This window comes from Porites lutea, chromosome 3 (assembly GCF_958299795.1).
Source record: "Porites lutea chromosome 3, jaPorLute2.1, whole genome shotgun sequence".
In the NCBI taxonomy this organism is placed as follows: Eukaryota; Metazoa; Cnidaria; class Anthozoa; order Scleractinia; family Poritidae; genus Porites; species Porites lutea.
In genome coordinates, this window is record NC_133203.1 from 26,868,954 (window position 1) to 26,890,510 (window position 21,557).

At 39.7% G+C, this 21,557-nt stretch overlaps 2 protein-coding genes and 1 pseudogene across 2 annotated transcripts; all 3 read left to right on the forward strand.

The window, feature by feature from the left end:
* The first annotated feature begins 1,098 nt into the window (after positions 1-1,098).
* The window catches only part of LOC140930810 (uncharacterized), a 26,182-nt pseudogene continuing 5,723 nt past the window's right edge, over positions 1,099-21,557 (forward strand).
* Positions 5,026-6,087, forward strand: LOC140930825 (collagen triple helix repeat-containing protein 1-like). Its single transcript, XM_073380537.1, has 2 exons — positions 5,026-5,286; positions 5,682-6,087. Exons 1-2 carry the CDS (start codon positions 5,026-5,028, stop codon positions 6,039-6,041), a joined length of 621 nt encoding a protein of 206 aa, XP_073236638.1. The 3' UTR covers positions 6,042-6,087.
* Positions 16,241-18,644, forward strand: LOC140929947 (uncharacterized). Its single transcript, XM_073379626.1, has 4 exons — positions 16,241-16,351; positions 17,493-17,703; positions 17,785-17,939; positions 18,285-18,644. The coding sequence occupies exons 1-4, from the start codon at positions 16,241-16,243 to the stop codon at positions 18,642-18,644; spliced, it is 837 nt and encodes a 278-aa protein (XP_073235727.1).

Genomic DNA, 21,557 nt, shown 5'->3' on the forward strand with positions numbered 1-21,557 from the left:
ATAATGGTACACTTGTAAATAGTTTTATTAATTTGATTTGAATTGCTACAATAGTTGCTTACTTTGATTCAAAGTGTCCCCATTTAGTGTTCCCCTACTGCTATGTTAGTTTTACACTCAAATATATTTTGTACCTCTCACACATAACTAGCACTAACAGAAAGTCTTCTTGTCGTTTTCATGTAGCCTTTAAATTTAATTTAAGTGTAGTTTAAGTGGCTGTAAAATTGCCAAATGTAAAAGCGATACGTCTTAAGCGTGCAGAGATATAGCTCAGCAAAGTTGTGAAAATCTACAACGCTTTGTACGTGGTGGGGGGGGGGAGGGAGGGAGGGAGGGAGGGAGGGGGGGAGGGGAAGCAAGTTTGTGCCGGCCCCCATCATACAAACGTCTGTAAAATTTGGCGACTGTGAGGACTTATATCTCCGTCAGTTTTCAACAATCACTTTCAAAAATTGGCAATGTTACTCATTTTAAGGCGTTCTCAATATAAAAAGTAGACAGAAAGAAAGTAACGTGAAATAGTCTATACCGAATTGTAAGAGGTACCCTTTAGGGAAGCATTAGGGAAGCACTTCCCCGTATAGGTTTATATGGGGAGCCCCCCTCCCCAACTCACCCCCCCCCCCTCCCCCCTTCAATGTATAAGATATGGGGGTTTAAAAATAAACACACTGTCTAACAACAGACAAGTTAAAGCTTGTTTAGCTGGAGCTTAATGGAGCCGCTACTTTTCCGACATTACATAGCCAACTTGGACTGAAGCCAAAGTTCTACTTTTGGCGCTCTAAATAGGAAAGGCATCGGGTACCGTTAGAAAAACAAAGTCGTGATAGCATGCATAAAACTTTGTTGCTTTAAAAAATTATGTTCTGCCATTTATTTTTGGAATGTTCATCTTTTGACCCTGTTTCAGCACCCGGAAGTGGGTATAAACAGAGAATAAGAAGATGCAAAAAAATTGCCATAAAAGGAAAAAGAAACAAGCAAAAAAACAAATAAACGATATACCGGAACTAAGAGGATTTACTTAAAATATTTGCTATAAAATGATGAGCACGTAGCACTGATTTCAGAAAACGCTGTGTTTTCGTTCTATTCTCACAGCCATGGTTCAGTATTTCGCTGTTTTCCTGACTCTCTCCTTTTTTGGCAGCTCACTGGGAACAACCACCTCACCTCAGCAACAAAACGCCTCAAAGTTAAAAGACTTATGCCAGGTAAGAAATGCATAAAGATATAAAAAGGAGCACTGAGCCGTAGATTAGGTGCCCCAAGAAACTGTTTTATTACTCTCACGTCGTTATGATCACTTACTAAATAGTACCCGTTAAAATTGTATGGCAGTTTATTTAAAAGTCCTCGCTTCAGTATGATTTTTCCTCGAAAACCTTAAGCCTGTCTATTGTTAGCTTTTACTGATTCCAACCAAGTCCATTCGAGGTGAGATAACGCTTTAAATAGGATTATGATGTCCAAGGTCCATTCCGTGCCTCGAAAACAAGGGAGACGACCGGCGGGTATAGAGTTTGTTTATTTTGGTGCGGAATCATTGTTTGCAAGAGAGCTATGGGCGTGTATGAACGGAATTATAATCTTAATTATTCCTGGTACATGGATTTTCATTAGAAAAATGGTATTCCAGAGAAAGAGCAATGCTTCCCCTATCAATCTGTGAAATAAAATTCTGGGGCAATTTAAACTGCGAGTTTTTACAGCTGAAAACATTTACGAAACTCGCGTGATTTACGACCTTTGAACTTGCAGTGTTTTTGATGAACACAAGCAGGAACTTTTTACACAGCATTCGAAACTCTGGCGGAAATTCGCCCCTTTTCCGCCAGTTTAAACACCAGAAATGATTTTAGATTTCACAGTGGTAACTTTTCAAAAGGAAAAACAACTTTATTGCGCGGAAGTGAGCTATGAACTTCTTGACTACAACACTTCCCTTACGTGCGTATTTGTTTACTTTTGCCGTATTTGTAACAGTAATCATTTATGTCGAAACTGCTTTAGTGTCGGTAGCTATTCTTTAAAATGCTCTCATTTCTCATGAACCCAATCGTTACAGTTTTAAAAAAAGGAAAACACTTTGACCTACCTCACATTATTTGACAACGGACCCGAATCCTTTACTCCCTTAAGCGAAACGAGATTGCCTGACAAAGAACTTTGAGACCCAGGAAAACAGTACCCTGCTAGCAGAGTCGCTTCAACCTTACCTAGATAAGTCGGGAAAGAGGAAGCGACTCTGCCGACATCTTCAAGTTCCTTTGATCTGCCGATCCTCCAGCTTTTTGGATGAGTCAGACAAGTTTTATACTGGAAAAAACCGGTTTTATCTGTGCACGCACGCATATTCTGGAATTTTGCTGACTCTTTCTGCGCCCACGGTCCATAGAAAAAGAAATAGCTGCCGCTTCAATTTCATGCGGGAATTTTGATAAAATTATAGATTGAACGTTCAGTTTTAGAAAATTGGAAAATGTACCCAGATTCGAGATGGATTTTGTTTTGGATTTAACCATGTACTTAGCCGATTTAACTTGCGTGAACGGATCCACAATCCAGTAAGTGTTACGCGAAGTTTTTGGAAGGATAAACAAATGGGTTTTGAATAAAAATATTTAAGAAATAATGTCTATGCTGATTCTTCTGTGTTTGCCATAACATTAATTCAAAATAAGATCATGAGGCTACAGAATCCATGTTGCATTTAAATGATCGATGCTTTTACAGCTTTTTGTGGATAACACCCGACTTGCGATGCCAAAAACGTCTTTATAATTCGTATTTTTCTACGACGTCAATCAAAATCTCGAGAAGCGGCGCTTTCTTCGCTTTCTCGCCTTTTATACATCTTAGCGAACCTCTTAGGAGACACAAGTTCGTCGTTCGTGATTTGTGATTGGTGGATTTCGATTCGTTTTGTGTGTTTCTGTGTTTCAAGGTTAGATGCTTTGTTTTTGAAAAGCACCGTAAGTTTGGGGTCGTTTTACTTTAGCTATAAGATTTTTTTATCTTCTTTACACTGAAACATGGCAAGTTTAGATGCCAAAGGTGAAATTGTTCCTATAGAGCTTCCAGATCCAGAGGAAACACGGCTACGGAAGGGTGAAAACGAACCGGTACGTTCCCGCTAACATTTACATTTGCTGACAAACACAGTGGATGCTACGGTAACGGTTTGATTGACGTCGCAGAAAAATTTGAATTTGGAGCATGCTCAATATGAATTGTCGAGGATGTCGGCAGAGGTTCCTTCCTCTGCCCGACTTATCTAAGAAGATCGAAGGAGACTCTGTTCGCAGGGTAGGAAAAACGCGAAGACAGATCTCATTCTGAAAAAGAAACTCGCGTGGCACCTTCTGTAGCTATAAAAGCGAAACATTTAAATAATCAATATCCTTAGTTTTCCACAAGAGACTATGAAGTGGTGGGCCCTTATAGTCTCTTATTTTACATAAACTTCTGCTGAAAAAAGCGCTAAATCGTAGTCTGAAATGTCATCCGAGAAAAGGGGGGGGGGGGTCTTATTAGGGAGAGGGGGCTTATTTCAGAGGAGGGGCTTAACAGAGGGTTTACGTTATATTTTACTATTATTGGGGTCCAGAAAATCGATCTTTATATCAAGGACTTAGTTCCATAGACGTTCTTTATATCAGGATTCCACTGTATAAGGGCCGGCCTACCCCTTCATAGTCTTTTGACGAAAAAAATATTTTTTTAGTGTTACATTTGAAGGGTCACTCTAGCGGATAAGTCAAGGAAACTAAAGATTTTTATTACTTACACGTTTCGCTTTTATAGTTACAGAAGGTGGCGTGAGTTTGTTTTTTAGAATGGTATCTGTCTTTGAGGTATAAACTGGGTCTCTTAGTTCTTTATCATGCAATCTCTCGTTTCGCTAAAGGAAGAACACTGTAAAGGATTCGGGTCTGTTGTCAAAAAAGTCAAAAAATGAGAGGTAGGTCAAAATGTTTTCCTTTTTATAGCTATAACGATTTGTTTCATGAGAAATGAGAACGTTTTAGAGAATAGCTATCGACACTAAAGCCGTTTTGTACGTAAATGATACCTGTTACAAGGGGTAAAAGTAAACATTTACGCATGTAAGGAAAGTGTTGTTGTCAAGAAGTTCATAGCTCACTTCCGCACAATAGAACGCGTTTCCTTTTGAAAACTTACCACTGTGCAGTCTAGAATCGTTTTGGTGTTTAAACTGGCGGAAAAAGGGCGAATTTGCGCCAGAGTTTTAAATGCTGTCTAAGTTCGCGCTTGTATTCATCAACTTGATACCACTGCAAGTTCAAAGGTCGTAAATGTGGTAAAAGTTTCGTAAATGTTTTCAGCTGAAAAAACTCGCAGTTTAAAATGCCCCAGAATTTTATTTCACAGATTGATAGGGGAAGCATTGCTCTTTCTCTGGAATACCATTGTCTAATGAAAACCATGTACCAGGAATGGATTTTCGCTGTTGAAAATTGGCAAAATTGATGGTTGCGATAATGCTGATCTAGGGGGTAATTAAAAAAAAAAATAAACAATCAGATCTTTTGAAATTATAACAACCTTTAGATACAAAGGAAGGATGATGAAATTGTTTAATATAAGAAAAGTCATGGTATTAGTTTCCGTTTTCATTCACGAAGCGAGGGTATCAAGCACATTTTTCGGTGGTTTTAACGCCTCTCGAAGGTGAAAATTAAAACAATTGATTATTTTGGAAAATATTAAGTCCAAGAACTGAGTCCTTTATTTTCTAAAATAGTTTCGGCAAAGGGCTTTGTTGTGACAAAGTTTGGGGGATTTCAATTTTTCCATCTTGCACACTTATCCATGGTATTTACAGAAAGTCGCTCTTAAAAGTCATTTTTACTTTAATTTCAGCGATCTATGATGGGTTTCCCTGGTATTCCAGGATCAAATGGTATACCTGGAGTGCCAGGCGTCCCGGGCCCACACGGACCCCAGGGAAGGGAAGGAGTAAAAGGACAAATTGGTGATAAAGGATCGCGAGGAATGCAAGGTTTAAGAGGAGACAGGGGGCGCGAAGGGCCTCCTGGGAAGAGTGGACCCCGAGGAATTAAGGGAATGAAGGGTCAACAGGGTCTTCTGGGAATGAAAGGAGAGCCAGGTATTGTGGGAAATCCAGGAAGAAAAGGGGTCAAAGGAGAGAAAGGAGAAAGCGCCAAAGCAAGTCAAGCAAGTGTAGTACCACAAACTAACTGGAAACAATGTGTTTGGAAATCACAGAGTAGCACTAATAACGGAAAGATTAAGGTAAATACAAATAAGAATCATAACACACTCCTAAGGAAATCCATTCCTTTTTGAATTAAAATATTTCAAAGAAGAGTTGCCAACACATTACATAAATAACTAATTAATAATAATAATAATAATAATTTTTTTAACGAGAAAAAAAAGCAAACAAACAAACAAAACAAACAAAAACAACAACAACAACAACAACAACAACAAAACACAAAATGACAAACCCACATCATTTGTGATAAAATGATTCCTGGCCATATGGATAAGGACAACAAAAATTGACGCTATTACAGAGTTTTTAAACATTAGGAAGTAATCTTGACTGGAGTTGTTAGTTTCAATCATTACACACGGTTGATCGCCTAACTACAATATGTTTGATTTGTTTGCTTTTATTCCAGGACGGTGCGTTTAACAAACTGCAGTCTAATTCAGCGCTCGAAGTCTCATTCCAGGGAAACATGGGGGTCTATGGAAGTAGTGAAAAGTGTAACCGATGGTATTTCAAGTTCAATGGAAATGAATGCAGTGGACCAATGACGATTGAGGCTGTTGTTTACAACAACTGGCCATCTGGGAACCCTCATCTGCTGCATCATCGGTCATTTGAGGGATACTGTGAAAACATCCCACAAGGGGCGGTCAGAGTGGAATTATGGGTAGGACAGTGTAGTGGTGGCTGGACCCTGGGTAATGCTGACACTGGGTGGAATTCAGTGTCCCGGATAATGATTGAAGAAGTATCTAGGCCCCAGTCCTAATAAGAGGAGTCTTTAACTTTGGCGCTGTTTTAATTTCCTTAGAATAGCATTCTACAAAGATAGACGGAAGGTGCGAAAGTATTGTTTTTGGTTATTTTCTTCTTAGGCTTTTGTGGTTACTTTCGTCGTGTTAGATTGTTAATAGGGACCTTAACTTTCTTGTACCCAGAGACACTCGGCTTAATTTGTAACGAGCTAGTGGCTTTGGACGCAACGGAAGATGCGATTTTTTTCTTTGGCTAAAGTAATTGAATGCGCAGAGCAAATTAAAAATATAATCTAGGGCACATAACATTTTACTTCCTGCCCTCTTGAACTGCAAAATGAAATCTGTGTCTGATTTACGTCGATCGCGGCAATCCGGTTTTTGGAAATGTTATGGACAACTGGGGTGTTGATAAATAAAATAATAAGTGAACAACAGCCTAGAGTAGTCTATTTTGCATCATACTGCAGGAGAAAGTGGTTATTCATGATGATTACAACTGGATTTTTCATTATGTCACATTCGATAGGGTGGGTAACATAATAGCTTGAGCAACAGTAATATTCTAGCTTAGTAGCTAATCCTATCCACCTCTGCTATCCTCCCCCTCCTTGAGCTTGCACACAGCCTTAGCTTACTGAAGCGTATGGCATCTTAGTTTGCTTGATTATCGACATATAACGACCAAATTAAAACTTGCTTCCACTAGCCATTGCTTCAGTTCTGGTAAAACTCTTTCCTTATTGAAAACCCTATTATAAGTCAAAATAATCAATTTTAAGTGAACTAAACAATTATACAATTACAGCTGTGAGAAGATATTGTACTTTAACTTTACAAAGCAACACATTCAGCTTCAATACGACTGTACGGTACCCCCAAAATTCAGGTCAGGTTGGCCCTGCATGCAGTATGCTTCTTACCTTGCCAAAGTTTGACCAAACTATGTGATTTTCCCTATCCTATTTCAGGTCTGATCCAAAAATCTATCCCCAATTTCAAACCAGGCCTTGCACTCCACTTTCAAAACATGACGAGAGCAGCTACCCAAGAAAATGCTTTTGGGTTGTGTAATACTCAAAGTCTACTTCTTAAGGGGGTCTTCTAAAGTATACAGTCTATATAAAGTGCATATTACTCTACATTTAACTGTTCCAGATAAGAAAGTACAGCAATATAGCTTATGATAACCCGCTCTAGGCATTCAGATAGTGAGAAGTAAAGAAGAAAACAAGAAAAAATGGCCCTCCTTGTTATAAGCCCTCCCTAAGCTTCCACTATTACATTTTAAAGCTTAGTTAAAAACCAGTAAATGCAAAAAGTATTTTGTTTCGAATCGCTTTTTCTTTTCCAGTTATATAGCCCTTAGATATAGCCCCCCCCCCTTTTTCGCAAAAAAAGAAAAATTAAAAAATTAAAACCCGTTACCCCTTTGAGGTTTGCTCATGTGTCCTAGACTTTATGGTGATTAGTCACTACACAATCAACATTCCTGAAAATTTTCAGGCGTTCACGATTTTCTCAGTTTGATAGCAGAATTGTTTACAACTCCGTCTTTGAGGTACTGATGATGGTATTTAGTTAGGAGATGATAACTGAAATCTTTAGGAGGATAAACCTCTAATAGATAAATGTCCCCTTTCGCAAACACTGATGGCCACCATAAACACCAAATGACCCTTAAGTTTTATGATTAGGGTTAGGAAACTGAATGAATCAAGTTTCAGTTAGGGTTGGAATTTGTCAGTTAGGGTCGGAATTTGATGCACTCAGTTTTCTAGTCCATGGAAGTGTAAGAGACTTCTCAGGTATTTATGGTCCCCCTCCAGTAACCTGTCACTTCTCCTGGACAAAGTTTTTACTTTTTTTTTTACCCTGTTTGGGACAGCAACATGATTAATATTGATTTGTTTTGACGTAAACCTTCGGTTGTCTTGTCTTCAGTAGTACACAAATGCTCATGGGCAAAATTAAAACCTACCATTCGACACCTCAAACGAAATCAGAACACAGGAAAAAAACACAACTAGGTAGAGTGAAACGAATATACGCATTTTTTTTTTTTTCCTGTCCACTTTAATGACACATCACATGAATTGTTTTGTTTCAAAAGACGTTTTGAAATATTAAAGATAGCATTTGTAGGACATGGAACAAGATACCTTTGATCTCCGCGATCTTGCTTTCCCAGTGTTTGTTTTCGCCAAACGTGAACTCACATATTAAATTCAGACGATAATCTGCCGATTGATTGTCTCAGTTTTGCAACCCAACAGTGTCTTAAGCTGAGGGACAAAAATCCGCCATGAGCATGAGCAGTGATATTTGTAACTTCTGCACATGCGTGACCGGATGTCCGCAATTTACGGACAGCTGGTAACGGCTGCTTCCAGAGCCCCTCGTTTCAAGACCATGTGACCAAGAAACGACGGGCTCTGGGACGAGAATTGGAACTTAAGTATCCACGACGAAATGGGACGACGAAGCCTACCGGAAGTGAAATTTTCCCGCGCGAACCTTCTGGACATGCGTAAGGTTGTCAAAACGTCGTTCAGCCTTCGTCGACGACGAAATTCAGGGAAGTTTGCCGTCGTCGCTAAAACGTAAGTATAGAGCTATACTTTTGGGGTATAAATCACTATTTCTCCCCCTTGTCATCTAGTACAAGTAGAAATATATTCTTTGTGGATTAGCAGAATCCAAATGTTAAGCACTTTGTCGATTTCTTCGCCTGCAAACTTGAATTTATTTTTCAGGTTCGGTTTGTTTGAAAACATGAGTGATGGCGGAACAACCAGTCGGAACGACAAGTAAGCTTTCCTCTGCTATCTTCCGAACCTTTTAGATTAGATGATATTCGTTCCAATACGGTCTATGCTTACTCGTGCACTCTAGGTTTTACTATAGGATAAATGTTCATTTTTATCGTACTAAAATTTAATAATTTTCCATGTTCTTTTTAGCCGCTAGTAAAGGCAACTATTTTCAAGTGGATTCTGGAACGCGACGTGGCTATGAGGAGCCCTGAGGGAGGACAAATATGAGAAAACATTGCAGCAACTCTTGATTCTCTTCAGTAGCCGAAATTTAGCGTAACCTGCAAGTCAAGAGCTGATGGAGATCGATATACAATTTTAAATTCAAAACAAAATCAAAAGCTGCACGACGATGAGAAAGCCTCCAAAATAAAATAATCCAGGTCGTAAAAAATAGTAAATTTGCCATCGTCAATTAAACCATCGTCATAGCTTATAGGATGCAAATTAGGGAGGTCTTTGAATGCAATAACAAGACAAAGTTCTTCGCATTCAAAGAAAAAAGTCGTTGTCTGTCTGAGAAGCTGAACTGCTTAAACTTCTTTTTCCCCACCGAAAACAAAACCCTTGACCCAGTCTGCTTCGGTTGCGAAGCGTCGTCGTCGTCCGTTTGGTTGTCGGTGCTTAACGTCCCTATTATGTAACGTCTGCTAAAGCAAAAATGAAAAGGGAGACGATGCACTCTCTTTTTGACTGACTCTAGATCGTAATAGCCGGGGAGGCTACTCAAGACAGTTTTATATGGGGAGGCTTCGCCGCGAGGACTAACACCTTAACCCTGCACTTACCATTTTTGACACAAAGGATACTCTTTTGTATGCCCTCTGTTGGCTGTATTTAAACTGGAGACGGATTATTTTTATCCGCCTGAGACGGGTTATCCGGTGGAAAGTTCGCGTCAGACAGATAATCGTCTTATATGATTGCACTCATAAGCCTTCCTCTTCAGTTATGGGCCCATGTCATGGTTGTAAACTAAAAAAATACAACCGAATATAAGCCCTACAGGGTATAATAAGCTCCTCTCTTGCTTGGACTGAATTGAATTAGATTTATAATGACGTTTTGTAGCCTTAATTAAAGACCAGTAAATGGAAAAACATCTATTTTGATCAGCAATGCTACAGCTTATTCCGAAGCGCTTTTTCCAAGCCATCAATAAGCCCCCTCGGATATTAAAAGCCCCTCCGTTTATACCCCTTCAGAAGATGTACATGTATAATCCGGGGGCTTATTAGCGACAATTCATGGTAAGGGACCGTTCACATATCTAGTACCAACAGACTGTCTTTTGTCATTTTCATGTAGCGTTTAATTTGATTCAATGAATTTTAACTTTAATTTTAATTTCGATGGTTGTGACATTGCCAAATTTGAAAGTGATAAGTCTCCGGCGTGCGAAAATATTGCTTGGCAAAGTTGCGAAAATTTACAGACGTTTTTACGTGGGCGGGTTGAAGGGGGAGAGCAAGTTTGTGGCCGGGCCCCACCGTCAGGCAAACGCTTGTAAAATTTCCAAACTTTGAGGCTTTCAAAACTTGGCAATTTTACTAATTTTAAAACGTTCTTTCCGGTGGTTTCCTTAACTTGTCCATGTCAAAAGCTAAAAAAATAGAAAAAAAGAAAAAAAAAAAGGTTGGAATGGTCTATCCTGAAAGAGGTACACTTTTGGGCCATGCCTCCCAGTATAGGTCATTATAGCTCCCCACCCCCACTCACTGCTTTCAAGGTTTAAGATGTGGGAGTTAAAAAAAAAAAAAAAAATAGACACACTAACACTAGACACGTTACGCTATTGATCAGCTGGAGCTTATTGAAGCCGCTACTTTTTCTGACAAAACATAGCCAACTTGGACTAAATTGCCAGCAATTTATAAATGGCTTTGTTCAAATAGATTAACTCTGAATTTAAGTAAAACAAAATACCTGGTCTTCCAACTGAGACAAAAAGTCAATTCTAACTTACACCCTCCTCTAAAAATTGCCGACCATTATCTTGAGCAGTCGTACAACATTAAATACTTAGGATTAGTTATTGATTGCTTTTTGTCTTGGCATGATCATATTGACCACATCAGTAGTAAAATCAGCAAAAGTGTAAATATCATCGCAAAACTAAAACGACAGGTAACAATCCAGTCTTTGATAAGTATCTACTATTGCATTCTGTGGGGTAATAATTGCGAAGCTCCAGTATCACAATTAGTAAAGCAACAAAACAAAGTTGTGAGAGTTATTAATAACGTTCCACTTCGTCATCATATTATGCTTCATTATGCAAACCTTGGCCTAATTAAGCTTTCTGACATTGTTAAGCTAAATACCTGCCAGCAGGCTAGAGATCATAGAAAAACAGAGAATTGTTGCAGGGATTGTTGTTTATGGGCAACGTGTTTTACAAACAGTGGCATCTCTTAGTTTCACTAGTATTTCGAAGGCACGACCTCCTGAAAATCGCAAATTCTAATCCCCAGCAAGAATCCAGATTTTCGCCATGAAAAACATTAGTTCCCCGAGAGAGTGGCGGAATTGGAGCCTAGGTATAGGTCACAACTAGAAAGCGCTTGGCCTGACGTGTGTACGGAGTCAAAGTAGCCGGGAAATAAATAACGTAACCATAAGTGGGTTTAGCACCTTCCTTAAAATTAACATCTCTGGAGAATAATTTCTTTTACGGTTAACTCTTTTTGACCCTATTTACGACTAACGGTTAAAATTTGTCAATTTTTACGGCTATCGACTAAATTTTTGGTCGTTTTACGCCTATCGGTTAACCCCATTGAGCCCTCTTAAATGTATCATTCGCTATAATATCAGGGGCACCCAACGAGAATATAGTTCAAAACCACTTAAACATAGCATTGTTAAACGTATTTTAGTATTTAAACGGTAGATATAGGCATATTTTTATCCCCTAAAAATTTTTCATCTGTTCGGATTTCCTAGCTGAAAGTACAATAAGTCTAGTGATCCGAAAATTATAGGGATCAAAACTTACCTTTTCGAAAATTTCAGCCAGAAAAAAGGCTCCCAAAAATTCCCAATTTTCTCATTGCAGCACGCGTAGGCTCATTATCCTGCATGTTTATTTATTCACTTTTTATGTTTTTTTTGCAGCAGAAAGTTATGACTACCCGTTTCCTCTCGAAGAACATCATCCAGAAAACTCATCGAGGATGTGTACAAAGACGACCTGGAACTTAGGGTAACAGAACAATCACATTCAGTTTCAGGTTTTTTTTTTTTGCCATTGATAAAACGCCGCCGTCGTCGTTGCTTAAACTCCCTCTTATTGTGCTACCATGGTAACATGACGTCACACTTCTCCTCTCTATAAACATTGGTATCGCTTGATTACAGTGGAACCTCGATTACGTTCGCTAAAACGAGGTTTGGTTATATCGAGGTTCTTTTCCATACATTATACTGTAACTGGGGCAGAAAATATCGTTCGTTATACCGAGGACTTCGTTATATAGAGTTTCGTTATATCGAGGTTCCACTGTACGAAAGAGAATGAGAAATAGGCCTCACCCCTCTCCCCTGGTTTTGACTTTTGTCCCAATTCGCTCATTCTCATCCCTTTGAATCCCACATAATACCCACCCCTCCCCCCGCCAATTCTCTCTTGAAGAGATTTAGTCCAACCCTGCTTTAGTAGATTGTTCTAAATGTACTTGGCAAGGTAGGGCATTACGGGCGGCCGTCATGGATAGGTAAAGCCCGACGCCCGCTCCCTCGGTTCATGTGAAACCGAGATAACCGTCCGTTCCGGTAAGTTAGCGCTCTATCCTGACGATCTTACGAAGAAATAGGGGAATGTAAAAACAGTCGACTCCCGATAACTCGAATCCTCGCTAACTCGAACCTCGCTCTAACTCGAACCAAAATCGATTTCCACTGGATTTCCGTCATACATTTACTGTAATTTTACCCTTGGTAACTCAAACCTTGATAACTCGAACTCCCGCTAACTCGAACCAATTTTCTTTTCCCCTCAGGTCATTTTCTATATAATTTTACCCTCGATAACTCGAACCATGTTTTGAGCCCTTAAAAAGTCGGGAAAAAAAGCCGTCTACGGGCGTCAGAAACATTGACTTTTGACGTGTTGTAGGAGTATAGTTTACTAGTGGAGGCTGATGTTGATGGTCACAGGCTAACGTGAAGCAGCTTTTCTTCTCAAAACAGTAAAACGCACGCTCTATGTTTTGTTACGTTACGTTCTTATTTATAATCTAGAATCGTCTTTTAATTTTCACTTGACATTTCTACAATTAAATCTGATGTGATTAAAATGTTCACTCTGCAGTAAAAACTGTTTTTTACCTTACTCTTGGCTATTCTCTTTGAACTCAGTGCGAACTCCCGATAACTCGAACCGTTTTTCGGTTTCCCTTGAAGGTTCGAGTTATCAGAAGTCGACTGTAGTCTAACTTCAGATAAAAACCTTTTAATTCAAAATCCATCTGTTGTTGTAGGGTAAATTGTTAGGCGGAAATGCTCTAAGATTTATTGGATTGAAAAGGTCGCAGTTTAACAAGACCCTGCGGTTAAAGCGGATACTGTGGAAAGCTAATAGTGCAGAGGACTGAATAATTAAATGTTTTTCTGTTAGTTATATAATGAAGTAACTTTTAAAAGTGAACAGACTATTATGTCTATAAATGCATTTAAAATGAGGTTATTTATAATTTCCTTTGTTTTGCGGCATCTTGGTGTCTTGGATTTTCAAAAGAGCCTTGCGGAAGGAAACAAGTATAAACAGTGTTAATTATTTAAACAAGTTCTTATAAATTTATTCGTAAATATTTGTGTTCTTTATTCTAATGACTATGATATACATGTTAATGCGTTATTTAAAGAGGCTAACGATGGCTTTACAGTAAAAAGTAGAAAATATTTATATTCAAGTGCAGAACGCAGTTAATGTTAAGCGCATTGTTACTCGATTAGCCTTGTTTCAGCTCAGTGAAGGTCAGTGTCGACCCTCAAACGGGAGTCATAAAGCAAACAGTGGAACCCCGTCAATGCGACCACTGTTGGGCTATAAAATCCTGACCGTAATAATGGGGTGGTCGCTTTTATGGGCGATTTTCAAAACAATAAAAAAATAAGTCAGCGATTTCTACGTTTGTATCGAGAGTATGGTCGTAATAACGAGGTGGTCGTATAAACGGGTGGTTGCTATTAAATCATTAGGCAAGTTACGTTTGTACTTCGAAATAATTCACCAGTGTACATGCATTTGTGGTTGTGAGATTAGCGAGTGGAAAGCATGTCAGACAATACGGAATGGGTTTACGTTTCATAAAAAGAGAAACCATAAAGTCATTCGTCTTTGGGTGTTCGCATTGCACGACTTAGTTGAGTACAAAATAGTAATAAAATGTGTAAAAAAGTTGTAATTCATTTTGATTTTTTGTTTTGCTGTTTTAAGGCTGGTTTACACGTAGCGATTGTAGGCCCGATTTCCAAATAAAATGTATGGTAATGCAACAGTTTATTTTAATCATCCGGTTTTTGGCCAGTTTTTATCTTTTCGTTTTTCTTTAAAAAAAATCATATTGTGAAAACCGGGCTAAAGCCCTCCAGTTACAAGAGCAAGTTCCTTCTTCCTCCCGCCATTGTTGCTTAAGTTCCATTATGTTACGTGCTCGGCTTGACTCACAATTTTGTTATCGCCCAGTGAGGACTGGCTGCCTCTAACATAAATATCTCGCTACTGTTTTGCAGCAAGTATACGTTTCAAAAAGTAGGGTCACGTTTTCCAGTATGTATCGTCTGCTACAGCAAAAATAAATACGAAGATGGGGAGGCCACCCACGAGGACTAAACCGTTAACCCTTAACACATCATTTCGACAGAAAAGCCGGGGTACCCTTTCGTATCCCGTCTGTTGGCCTGAACCAATGCCGGCAAACACCGTAAACGCCGCATAAGTCCTCCTCTTCAGTTATGGGCCCATACCATGGCTGTACAGGAAAAAAATACTATACATCTGAATATAATCCCCACCGGGAAATGAATGAATGACGTTTTGAAGCCTTAATTAACGACCAGTAAATGCAAAAACATCTATTTTGATCAACAATGCTACTGCTTATTTCGAAGCGCTTTTTCTATGCCATCAATAAGCCCCCTCGGATATTAAAAGCCCCTCCGTTTATACGCCTTCCTAAAACCCCTCAAGAAGATGTATAAGCGACAGTTTATGGTAATAGTTTAATAATGAAGACGATCTGTTAAGAATGAGCACCATTTAAGAGGAGTGGAAATAACTCGGTGTCTGTGGGTTCATAGCCGTTAAAAAACTGTTTACTTCTTGTTCCATTTCTATTTTGTTATTATTTTTTTGTGTGCGAACAATCATCTCAATAACATCACAGTAGTAGAGGAAGGAGATATTTTTGTACCTCTCACACATATCTAGCAATAACAGAAAGTCTTCCTGTCGTTTTCATGCAGCGTTTAAATTGATTTAATGAATTTAAGTTTAATTTCAGTGGCTGTAAAATTGCCAAATTTGAAAGCGATACGTCTCAAGCGTGCAGAGATATAGCTCAGCAAAGTTATGAAAATCTACAGACCTTTGTACGTGGTGGGGGAGGGGGGGGGGGGGGGGAAGCAAGTTTGTGCCGGCCCCCATCATACAAACATCTGTAAAATTTCATGACTTTGAGGACCTATATCTTCGTCAGTTTTCAACAATCACTTTCAAAACTTGGCAATGTTACTCATTTTAAGGCGTTTTTTCCAGTGGTGCCAACTGCCGATATATTTTTCTTAACTTCTCCATGTCAAAAGTAGACAGAAAGAAAGTAAGGTGAAATAGTCTATCCTGGATTGTAAGAGGTACCCTTTTGGGAAGCACCTCCCCGTATAGGTTAATATGGGGAGCCCCCCCTCCCCACATCACCCCGCCTTCAAGGTATAAGATATGGCAGTTGAAAAATAAACACACTGTCTAACACCAGACACGTTAAAGCTTGTTTAGTCGGAGCTTAATGGAGCCGCTACTTTTCTGACATAACATAGCCAACTTGGACTGAAGGCAAAGTATTTTTGGCGCTCTAAAGAGGAAAGGCATCGGGTACCGTTAGAAACACAAAGCCGTGACAGCATGCATAAAACTGTGTTGCTTTAAACAATTTATGTTCTGCCATTTATTTTTGGAATGTTCATCTTTTGACCCTGTTTCAGTACTCTGAAGCGAGCATAAACAGAGAATAAGAAGATGCAAAAAAAATTGCCATAAAAGGAAAAAGAAACAAGCAAAAACAAACAAACAATATACCGGAACAGCTGAGGATTTACTTAAAATATTTGCTATAAAATAAATGAGCACGTAGCACTGATTTTAGAAAACGCTGTGTTCTCGTTCAACTCTCACCGCCATGGTTCAGCATTTCGCTGTTTTCCTGATTCTCTCTTTTTTTGGCGGCTCTCTGGAAACAACCACCTCACCTCGGCAACAAAACGCCACAGAGTTAAAAGACTTATGCCAGGTAAGAAATTCATAAAGATATATATAAAAAGGAGTACTGCCCCGTAGATTAGGTACACCCAGAAACCATTTTATTACTCTCACGTCTTTATGATCATTTGCTAAAAAGTACTCGTTAAAAGTGTATGGCATTTTATTTAAAAGTCCTCGCTTAATTCAGCATGATCTTTCGTCGAAAACCTGAAGCCTGTCCACTGTTAACTGTTATTTTTTTCTGATTCCATCCAAGTCCATTCGTGGCGAGATAACCCTTTAAATAGGATTATGTTGTCCAAGGTCCATTCCGTGCTTCGAAAACAAGGGAGACGGCTGGCGGGTACAGACTGTGGGCTGCGTTACCCAATTGTCTGGTTCAATTGGTGGAAAGCGTGCAGAAGTCTGCACTAAAAATCATTTTTCCAGATTGCTCTTGTGAGTCAGCACTCGTGCGCTGTGGCTTGCCTACACTTTTGTCGCGCTGTGATGAGGCTTGCAGGCGTTTTATATCTAACATCAAGGAGTCCGGGTTCCTTTCACACCTGCTACCGCAGCCCACGAATGTCGCTCATGGGTACAGGTTGAGCTCGGGTTTTTCTCGTTCTGAATTCCGCTTTGTCAGAACGGACCGCCTTAGTAATTTTGTTACCCACAGTTAACAATAGGATTTAACTGGTTTTGCCTTCTGTGCCATGTGTAATTATGTGTTCTGCGTATTCTTGACCTCCCTTGTAATTTAGTGTTATACACTACCTAAAGGGTTTAATAAACTGATTATTACTTTGTTCATTTTGGTGTGGAATCATTGTTTGCGAGGGGGCTACGGGCGTGTATGAACGTATTTATCGCTTCAATTCCAAATGAGAAGGAAAGAGAAATAATCATGCGAATTCTCTTTCGTTGCTGTTCTTAATCTAAGTAAAGATGACATGCATAATTTCTTAGAGACAAGGTCCTAAAACTGCTATGGATTTTAGAGGCCAAGTCTGAAACCGGGTGTAAAAAATGACGTGTTCTGGCCTGAAATAGGGTCAGGATTTGGGGAACCGGGCGGCACATCCCCACCAAGAATCCCCAGGAGTACATCCACCCCCCTCCCCCTCCGAGTCATTTCAGATCTCGTGTCGTCTACGTCTCTGCTAATAACAAGTCATCTTTACCTTCAGCGATCTATTCTGGGTTTCCCTGGTATTCCAGGATCAAATGGTATACCAGGAGTGCCTGGCGTCCCGGGGGCACACGGACCCCAAGGAAGGGAAGGTGTAAAAGGACAAATTGGTGATAAAGGATCGCAAGGAATGCCGGGTCCAAGAGGAGACAGAGGGCGCGAAGGACCCCCTGGGAAGAGAGGACCACGAGGAATAAAGGGAATGAAAGGTCAACAGGGACTTCTGGGAATGAAAGGAGAGCAAGGAGCTGTGGGAATGAGAGGAGAGCGAGGCATTGCGGGAATGAAAGGAGAGCGAGGCATTGCGGGAATGAAAGGAAGAAAAGGAGACAAAGGAGAGAAAGGAGAAAGCGCCAAAGCAAGTCAAGCAAGTGTAGTACCACAAACCAACTGGAAACAATGTGTGTGGAAATCACAGACCGGTACTGATAACGGGAAGATTAAGGTAATTAGAATAAGAATCATAACACACTCCTAAAAAAAATTTATTCCTTTCTAAATTAAAATATTAAAAAGACGAACGTCTTCTCTCCCACCCACCGTTTGCCAACACATTGCATAAATGACTGAGTTACATTACCTTCTACTTTGTTTCTTTTGGACGAGAAAAGGAAACCCATCATGCGTGATAAAATGATCCCTGGCCATATGGATAAGGACGACAAAAATTGAAGCTAATACAGAGCTTTTAAACATTAGACGTAATCTTGACTGGAGTTGTTAGTATCAATCATCACACACGGTTGCTCATCCTACTACAGTATGTTTGATTTGTTTGATTGTATTCCAGGACTGTGCGTTTAACAAACTGCAGTCTAATTCAGCGCTCAGAGTCTCATTCCAGGGAAACATGAGGGTCCTGGGTAGTTATAAGTGTAATCGCTGGTATTTCAAGTTCAATGGAAATGAATGCCGTGGACCAATGACTATTGAGGCTGTTGTTTTCAACCATTGGCCATCTGCTGGGGACCATTATCTAAATCATCATCGGTCATTTGAGGGGTACTGTGAGAACATTCCACAAGGCGCTGTTAGAGTGGAATTGTGGGTAGGACGTTGTAATAGTGGCCACACCTTGGGTGGTGCTTACACCGGGTGGTATTCAGTGTCCCGGATAATGATTGAAGAAGTATCTAGGCCCCAGTCCTAATAAGGGGAGTCCTTAACTTTAACGCTGTTTCAATTTCCTTAGAGTAGCATTCTACAAATACAGACTGTAAAGCGTAAGGTGCGAAAGTATTGTTTTTGGTTATTTTCTTTGTAGCCCTTTGTGGCTACTTCCGTCGTATTAGATGGTCAATCGTAAACTCTTATAACAGTATCATGATTTTGTATTATTATGTTGACATGTTAGTCCTGTGCAGCAGCTCTTTGTTTTGTCACGCAGCGCTTCTTTAGTTCCTTTGTCGGGAGGCACTTTTCGTGACGACACAATAATCGGCTGATCGAGCTTGTAGGGATTGGTCTCCCGGCCCATGCAGCCGTTTTGCCTTGTAACATACCACTCCTTCTCGTTGCATGACGAGACAAAATGGCTGTGATTGAGAGTGACTGATTGGCAACGCGTTTTGTAGATGATATGTTTATGGATGCAAAATATGTCACTACAGCTTCAGGGGAACCAATTCACTCTTGGCTTAGCATTTACACTATCAGATTGTCGTTCATTTCCTGTAAAGATGTAGTCAAAGTAAAGGTCGTGATATAGTCTTTCATCTCAGCGAAAAACAAACACGCTGATGAAGAGGTAACTTTTGCATTTGAAATATTTTCGATTGAAAAATCTTTAATTAATTATATCCCGAAGTGAAAATGATTTTTAAAATTAAATCGTGCCTTAATTAAATCAAACAGCACGATTGCGTTTGTAGCCAAACCGCTTCGAGGGAAGACCATTATTAAAAACGTATTAAAATTCGAGGATTAAAATCGCACCTCGTAAAATTTATATCAATTAGCTAGGAAGATAAATATGATTATAGGATAACTTGATTATCTTTAGCCTGCGTGGAAGGCGTTCGAATGGGAAAGGAAAGGGAATTTAAGCGCGCGAGACCGCGCGCGAAGGAGAAGGAAGAAGAGGAAAGCGTTCCCCTTCCTCCTTTCTCGCGCTTCCTTAAGTGCTTCTCACGCACCTAAACCATTCCTTCCCTTCCCTTTCGAACGTCTGCCACAGTGGAAAAAGAGAAATATGTGTTTACTCGTAACACTGAGATTCTTGTCAACAAACCTTCCCATTACTTAGATATCATCTCCGTTATATTTCTTGCATGTGAGTGCTGTTTGCTTTTATGTGTGATTAAAGCTTTCAATAAAAGACAATCAGTCTAACAGTATGTACAATATTGTCCATTATTTTTCCTAACAAATAAGATCCAACTCATTATGTCTGCTCCTTAACAGAGATTTTCCCGTACAGTCTCTCAATATTGATTTCAGTATCCAATGCAGCTATTTGCAGACTTGTCTGTTCGATTACGTTTATAAATAAAGACGTACCCAGTTGTCAGGGCTTCTTAACCTAGATTTGGGAGGGGAGGACGTCACAATAATTTGGGTACCTAAATAACCAGTGCTGTATGCCCCGATAGGGGAAACCGTATGGGTATACCCGGTAGGAGATACCCATACAGCAAGTTAGTCTCACCAAGAACTTCCGTAAAGAGTACAGTTTTCTTTTATTTAGCGAGGCTTTTATTGCTTTGTACGTTTTCGTATACAGTGTACCATAAATTTCACGACTTTATCTTTTTTCTATGTTTTTGATGGTTTTGTAGAAAATACTTACATTTTTATCTTAGCCTAAGCACAATCGACCCCATAGGAGCTCCTCTGATTTTACATCTAGGTCGGAGGAAACCTAAGGGGGATGCCGATTCGATAAAGTTTGTGGTATAAAATAGCCGCCTTTGCCCAGTATATATAAAGAAGTGAGCTGAGCCTAGGCCCCGGAAGGGAGGGGGGGGGAGGATACTCAAAAAATTTTTATACGGGTCCTAAGGTCCAACCCCTTACCCTTTTATATACCATTTTTGACGAATAGGTAACCCCTGTCGTATACCTTCTATTGACAAATGTTTTCCCTTACATATACCTTGCTTAGAACTTTGAATTCCTTTTGACTTCTGTAAATGCACTGTCATTTGAATGGGAATCAATCACAAAAATAGAACGTTGTCTCGACTTTATAAAGCCATAAAATTCATCTGTTAGTCCTTTTAGACCCTTTAACAGACCCAAATGACAGACTACCCTACCCTTTCATATACTACAACGAGTAAAATCCCTACCCTATCATATGCCTGACGCCTGAAAAAGGTACCCCTTTCGGGCGGAGCCTCCCCGTATAGGCCATTATAGGGAGTACCTCCTCCGGGAGCCTAAGCATGCAACCAGGTGAGAATTGCATGCAAACCGCCTTTTACAATAACAAGAAGGCGTAACTATCAAAGAATTTCATTACTCTGTGGCCTGCCCCAAAACTATAGTTTAAAGATCTATAATAAGTAAATTGGACCGTTCTAAATGAACAGAGATAAAAGCCGTTTGCCTAACTCACGTGCTTGATGACGTCATCACCTTTCAGCCCGAGAGATAAGTCAAGCCGAAAAAAAACTGAATCGTCGGTCAAATTAAATTTTCTGCTAGCATTACCATTTGGTACCGCTATACTTTAAGACACCATTTCATTTTGTTTCGTAGTGAATAGGTGCACAACTATCTTTCAAAAAGGGGGCAAATAATGGTGTAGATAACCGCGGCGCAATAAGCGTCGAGGATAGCTAGCGCTATGCACTGACCCTAAAGGTAGATGGGTCTCTAACTGGGGGCCTTATAAGTGGCTAGTAATGAGCTTATGATCGGCCGTCACGGTATGTCAGTTTTAATAGCCAAGTTCCCTTAAAGTAATGAGAGACTGGGTTCAAGTATTATAAAAAGAGACGTCGTCTTTTGGGTGTTCGCATTTCACGACTTAGTTGAGTAGAAAATGGGAATGAAATGTATTAATTAGCAATTAATGAATGAGGTTGAGCGGGATATGAAGAATTAAGCAGATCGAGGA